This window comes from Nicotiana tabacum, chromosome 3, assembly GCF_000715075.1.
Source record: "Nicotiana tabacum cultivar K326 chromosome 3, ASM71507v2, whole genome shotgun sequence".
Taxonomy (NCBI): Eukaryota; Viridiplantae; Streptophyta; class Magnoliopsida; order Solanales; family Solanaceae; genus Nicotiana; species Nicotiana tabacum.
Genome location: NC_134082.1, coordinates 81,827,879 through 81,835,222, shown reverse-complemented (window position 1 = coordinate 81,835,222; position 7,344 = coordinate 81,827,879). Strand labels below are relative to the sequence as shown.

Sequence of the window (7,344 nt, the reverse complement as noted above, 5' to 3'; positions counted from 1 at the left end):
CCTCTTCTCTCACTATCAGTAATTGAAAATGGAAAGTATGACTAGACTATCATAATTTGCTATAACTTTTTCAATACAGAGGTTCAAAAAGATATTAGGTCATTGTGGGACGCTTTGTAATAGCAAACAGTTAATATTTTTTGCATTATTAGGTCAGTTGAAAGAATATTAATTGAGACAAAACGAAGAAGAAATAATCTGCACTAACAACAGCAAAAGAAAAAAGAAGAAAACGAAAGAGGAGAAGGAGGAGGAGAAAGGGGGCTGAAGTTATTTAAAAAGTGGGTACAAGTTAAAAGTTTTTTAAAAAAAAAGAGTATAGGTTAAATGGAGGCGACCAAATAGGGCACCCCGTGCAATTTTTACTTTAATAGTACCCTGGCAAATAGAAGGCCCAAGCAGTTTTGATTCTCCCGCGAAGTTGAAAAAATAAAAGCTTTACTTTGCACATATGATTTGCAGCAACTCGTTCTCCTCTTTAGGGGGTGGTCAAACCAAACCAAAAAATCGCACCAAACCGAAAAACCAAACCAAATCGATTAAAAAACCCGACTAGGTTTGGTTTGACTTGGTTTGGTATTGAGTAAAAAAAATACGAACCAAACCGACATATAAATATATAAATTTTATTTATATTTTTAAGACTTTATAGTAAAATATTTTTAGAAAATGTAGAAATATTTGGGATCCTCTCATGTATTAACCTTGAAAGCGTAAATTAACGAAAAATTATTGTTAGACGACTAAGAAAATAACTATCATGTGTTACTAAAAAAATTCTCCCATTAAAATATTTTAATAGATCATATGTTTGTCAACTTTTTTCATATTTACTAAACATATATTCACTTATCAAAGCTTTATCTATAATTTTAACAAAGTAAGATTGAAATAATATTCATGTAACAAAAAAACCCGAAAACCCGAACCAATCCAAACCGATATAGTTGGTTTGGTTTGGTTTGGTTTTGATAAAAACCGAACTAACCCGATCCATGTACACCCTACTCCTCTTCATTTCTTTTAATTTTTATGTTTAAAATTTAGGTTATGGAAAGGTGGATTTTTGTGATAATTACTTTTCAAATGATGATATGGAGATGGCATGTCATTTTCAAATGATGAAAGTTATGTAAATTTGTTTTATAACTTTAGTGTTACAAAAAATAAGTTTGAGGATCATGGATGAATTTAACCCCATAGTATCGTTGTTGTACTCGTTGTCTCATTTCCAAAGGTATCAATTCCTCTCAGATAAGGTCCGTGGAGAATCTTAAGACCTTGGAATGAAATCGTACTTGGTTCAGTATGATATCTGCTGCTTGCACGTAAAGGAGTGGCCAAGAATTCATCTATCAGATTTTAAATGAGTATGCCTTTATTCTATCTACCAATACACTAACAAACTGATAAAGTATTATTTGTTGGATATGTTCAAAGATCTTTACCATAACATTGATGAGTTTTTTTTTTTTTTTTGGTGGGCGGGGGGTGGGGGGGGGAGGATTTTTATCAACTTTCTTGCGGGATTTACACAATATCTCATGTTAATTGGTAACGTTTCCTCCGATATTTGACACCAAAATTAGAGATTGTTGGACGCAATTTTGAAAAAACAATGTCTTGAAATAGTAGTTGAAATTGATAGAAATTTTTTGCATCATAGTTACGCATTTTAATCGTTGATATTTGGAAAAGTGATACTGATTCATAACAAGGATAGAAGCGTAGCAAATAATTTAAGGGGTCGTTCTGATCTCCAATAAAATCCAGCATAATTATAACAACATTAGGTTACTAATTTTCTTTTGTATCATTAATAATACATATATAAGTTATATCTATGGTGCTATTTGAATCTATGTATAATATTAGGAAAGAATGTAGAAAAAGAGTGAAGCAGTAGTAATGCATGGATTGATGACAAAATTATCTCCAATAGCAAAGAAACTTCTATTTTGTTTAATAAACACATATTTTAATTATACATTGTACTACAGTAATTATTAACACATCAAATAAGAAAAAAGTTGCAACATCCATTGTTGAAGAAGAGAAGAGAAAGCGGAATAAAGAAGGGAGAAAAAAGATACAGAATGGGGAGAGAAGGGAACCTAAAGCAAGAGAGATGAGATACTTTCAGCAGCAGAAAATATGATGAAATTGAACAATAGTCTGGATATACTAACCCGTTCAACAACATAAACATCACCTAGCTAGCACAAACTCCTTCCAACCAAAACTCAACTTACCGTTTTCTAGAGGGTCATGTGATTGACGAGCTTTGTGCTAATTGTTTAGAATACACTTCGATACTGCTAATAATAATCCAACAAAAGCAATCCTCATGATAGTTTTATCCAAGATAATCAAACTAGATTCTGTAATCATATTCGACTTTGAGCTAATTTAGGTCTTTGCTCAGTATATCTGCATACAGAAGCTCCCAGGGGAATGGGTGGAAAAGTGTATGAACAAAAGAAACCAATAATTTATTTGAGAACTATCTCATGTAAAGGACCAATTGTGTTAGATGCTTCCATGTGTTATGCTGTAGATGGGAACATCCATTTATCAAAGCCTCGGGTTACAAAGGAAGTAGTCCAAAATCTCAGATCAGGACACTTTCTTGCAGAGACAAGTTAACTATGGAACTGTTGCTATTTCCTTCAAAGAGTTTGATCTTTAGTTCTCTGAGATTTGAGTTTATTGAGTCTGTTGGGGACAACGAAAAGTCGTGAGCGCTATATTTGCACTGCTCAAGGAACATCACTGGCATTCCAATAAATTTATGTTCCTACTCGGCTCCTTCTTTCTCCTCATGAGTTGTGACCGTGAATAGATTTCACAAACCAGAAACTTTATGTACAACTAGGTATCTTTCGTATTACATCCAAAATGTGTTTGCTTGTCTTCATCAATGCAGTTCAGGATCAAGTCGACCATACATATGTTTATTTAGAATTCAAAATGTTGAAATCGTCAAAGTCAACCATTAGAAAGGTTCTTTACAACAACAACAACAACGACCAAGTATAATCCCACAAGTGGGGTCTGGGGAGGGTAATATGTACGCAGACCTTACCCCTACCCCGAAGGGTAGAGAGGCTGTTTCCAGGAGACCCTCGGCCCAAAAAGCAACAGGAGCCGATATATTAGTACCATAAAAATGCATAATAAAATAACAGCAATACAAGAGATATGAAATACAGAATACGAAATACGAAAAAGATGGCTGGTATAGTAAAACTAGCATGTAAAGCCCTGCATCAATAGACGACCAATGACATTCTTAGTCTAACTCCTAACTGGCTAGTCTCACTCTATTGTGCTGTAGAAATATTCACAACTCTCCCCTAACCTACAACTTTAATACTCGACCTCCATAATTCCCTGTCAAGGGCCATGTCCTCAGTAATCCTAAGTCGCGCCATGTCCTGTCTGATCACCTCTCCCCAATATTTCTTAGGTCGTCATCTACCTCTCCGCGTGCCCACTACAGCCAGTCGCTCACACCTCCTAACCGGTGCATCAGTGCTCCTCCTCTGAATGTGCCCGAACCATCTGAGTCTTACTTCCCGCATCTTGTCCTCAATGGGGGGCACGCCCACCTTCTCTCGAATATCTTCATTCCTAATCTTATCCATCCTTGTATGCCCGCACATCCACCTCAACATCCTCATCTCTGCTACTTTCATCTTCTAGATGTGTGAGTTCTTTACCGGCCAACATTCAGTTCCATATAGCATGGCAGGCCTAACCACTGCTCTATAAAACTTACCTTTTAGTAACGGTGGCACTTTCTTGTCGCACAAGACTCCCGACGCTAACCCCCACTTCATCCACCCCACCCCTATACGGTGTGTGACATCCTCGTTAATCTCCCCGATCCCCTGAATAACCGATCCAAGGTACTTGAAACTAGCCCTCTTGGGAATGACTTGAGAGTCAAGCCTCACTTCAACTACCCCTCTTTAATTTCTGGAATCAACGTCTAGGTGCCCGGGGGTTAGGGTTTTGAGCCCTACTTCGAACATGAATATCCAAAACAAAATACATGAAGGAGGGGATACGTGTTGCCTACCTCCTTATAACATTGGTCATAATATACTCAACTCTAAACAAGAAGTCATCAGGAAAAAAAATATATATAAGTTAATACGCATTACTCCCTCCATTCCAATTTATGTGAACCTATTTGACTGGGCACGGAATTCAAGAAAAAATGAAGACTTCTGAAATTTATGGTCCTAAACAAGTCAAAAAGCGGTCCAGAGCATTTGTATGGTTATAAAAGTTTCTCATTAAGGGTAGAATTGTTAGTTTAAGCTAAATTGTTACCAAATTTAGAAAGGGGTCATTTTTTTTGGAACCGACCAAAAAAGAAATAGGTTCACATAAACTGGAACAGAGCGAGTACAAAATAAGAAACTTAAGGTTTTACATGCTTCGGGTGAAAGATATTGCTTTAATTTATGTTGGGAGGAATACTCCCCTTTGCTAAAAGCAGAAACACAAAAGGCAAATTGATCAAGTATACATTGAAGTCAGAATCTTAAACAAGTGGGACCATCTCACACACCTTCGACTGCAGGAAATATGTAGACATTGAATAAAAATCTGGTTCTACTAACCTGTTCGAAGACACAAACATCACCTACTTTTAAGTTATTGTCCTGCACAAACTTCTTCCAACCTGAATTCAACTTACCATTTTTTGTTCCAACAGTGCAATTCAAAGCCCATGATCTCTTGTTTGGAACTTGAAGCACCACACCGCTATATCTAGTGGGGAAAAATTTACTAGCAATCACCCGTGATATGGTCTGTAAAATGAATGATACTTCATCATTTAAACCAAAAGATTCATCATTTAATAGTGTCTTTGTCACAGATTAGCGTTTTTTGGACATAAAAGGATGAAAGCTCACTAGATCTTCAGAGAGTAAGTATCTTACCAATGAAGGGCCAGAAACATATGATGGTTGCATAGGATATATGAAGAATGGATTTTCAGACGTAAAAGCTTTTGCTCTTTGATAGGCTGGAGAACATGGAACTGAAGGCTCAGGGTTGATAGACTCGTTTGTACTATCAGAAACCCCTGGAAATATGGTGACATCTATCAATAAGAGCTTAGTGTCTTTAATCACTTCGAGGACACAAACATCACCTAATTTTAACTTATTGTCCAGCACGAATGCCTTCCATCCACAATTAATTCTAGCATTTTTCGTTCGTAAAGTGCATTTGACAGTCCAAAATCCACTTCCTGGAACACGAAGCACTAACTTGCCACGGTTCTGCATGAAATACTTCCGAGCAAATTTCAACGGTATGGACTGCCAAAAAAGATCAATTATAAATTGAGTTTAAAGTTGTGCATATGTATGGAATGAATAAAAACAGATCACGTATCGGGCATTCCACAAAGTTTGAAAGCTCACCAGACAGTGTGGTCTCCTGACATAAGATGGATGCATAAAAGATATAATGAATGGGTTCTTAGATTTAAAAGCTTTTGCTCTTTGATAGTTTTCAGCTCTCTCTTTGTCCCTCTCTGCGTCGCTCTTACTGGTAGCAATGTTGGATTGTTGCTCCTGCTCCCTACAGCCTTCGCTTCTTTCTTGAAACAGACATCCAAAAGAGAAGTATTACTACCAAATTATAATGTAACACAATGACTGATTTCATTCTGTTCATAGCTAATAAACCAGATTATAAGATGCATTCTTACCTAGTGAAACTACATTCCCTTGAGACTTTTCTTCCTCGATTACTTTAGTTTGAACGATAACTGGAATATCATCCACTGCTTCCCCTTCTTGTCTTTTTCTTTTTCTCTCCTGGCCTAAGGGACCATGGCTCAGATTTTCAACAGAATGCTCAACCACATCCGAAATATCTATGGAATCATCCGACTCAATCTCTTTTGTTGGATATTCAACTTCTGAAGCACTCAAATCAAATATAGTGACATTAAAATGGGAACGAGCATTGTATCCGAACATCAAAAAGTGGCCGCAGCTTATTGAATAGAAGTCATTGAAATCTTGCCATCCAATGCCTAGATAAATTTGGCCTCGAGAATGAACCACTTCAACCTCCCATACTTCTCCACTGGGAACCTCAAGATACACAGGGTTTAGCATGTTCTTGCAGTATCTACTGGCAAAGTCTTCTGGAATCCTCTGCGCGCAAAGGAAATATGCACTCAGTTTCATACATCTCGGAATCAAGACAGTGGCACATCTGTATAATTGGCAATAGATGCCTGCGCACTCAGCATTTGGTTCGACATATGTTAGATTGTTCCACATGTTGTGAGAATAAATTGTTGGTCCTCCACAATTTTCACCTCAATGAGCTATCTTTTGCAAAATTAGGCCAAAGGTCCCTTCTCTTTTAATCATGGTGTCGGATTAAAACCCATCCTTTATACTTGGTATATCAAATGTTGGACCATGTTATATGTTCAAGCTCCAAATGATTAGTATTAGGTGAGCAAGGAATGTTACAGATTGTTCCACATTGATTGGGGAATGGGTCTTTTTCTTCTTACATAATCTTGGAAAATCCTCACTTCATGAGCTACTCTTTGAGGTGAGTTAGAAACCCCACCCCGCCTCCCCAACACACACACACACACATATAATGTTCGACTTAAAGCCACTGTTAATAACGAGGGATGGTACAGTTCCAGTAACAAGAAAATCTGAATCAGTCCATGAATCAAGATTGAAAACAGCAGAATGAAAAGAAATTAAAGGAGGAACAAAGTACTGACCAGACGGCGGCATTCATGTTGGGATAATATAATCTTGAAGAACTTTGGTTGAGTAATGTTAGTAGAAGAATTCCAAATGGAAGAGCCTTCACCACTTGGCGTCTGGCGCTTAGCTGCCATGACTGATCTTTGACAATTGAGCAAGAACGATACGTGAGGGAGCAGAGTCGTAGCATATTAATGCGATCGATTAACCCAGAGATAGAGGAGGCCAAGTCATTACTAGTGTTTTGGCTTTTCTATTTCCTAAAAGGTTCGCCTAACTTAAAAGAGAAAAACAGTGTTTGATACTGTGAAGCGTAACTTACGAGGCTACGTTGCCAGCGGAACCAAAATGATATTTTGGACCCAAGAGACCAAAATAGATGAAAAAAAGCACTAGTCCCTCCATTCCAATTTATCCCATTAACAGCTTGTTTGGATGGTTGTTCCCGTTGTATCGTATTGTATTGTTATCTCAAAATTATATTTGTTTTGATTGTTTCATAAAAATTGATTGTATTGTATTATTAAATTTATTATTTCGGAACAATAAAAAGTTCCCTTTATTGAAATAA

At 37.0% G+C, this 7,344-nt stretch overlaps 1 protein-coding gene across 1 annotated transcript; it reads right to left on the bottom strand.

Moving 5' to 3' along the window:
* Positions 1-2,155: 2,155 nt before the first annotated feature.
* Positions 2,156-7,045, bottom strand: LOC107805190 (B3 domain-containing transcription factor VRN1-like). The gene is made up of 5 exons (XM_016629183.2): positions 6,788-7,045; positions 5,738-6,191; positions 5,448-5,626; positions 4,959-5,342; positions 2,156-4,826 (listed from the first exon to the last, which is right to left on the bottom strand). Exons 1-5 carry the CDS (start codon positions 6,905-6,907, stop codon positions 4,575-4,577), a joined length of 1,389 nt encoding a protein of 462 aa, XP_016484669.1. The 5' UTR covers positions 6,908-7,045; the 3' UTR covers positions 2,156-4,574.
* Between the last annotated feature and the right edge of the window lie 299 nt (positions 7,046-7,344).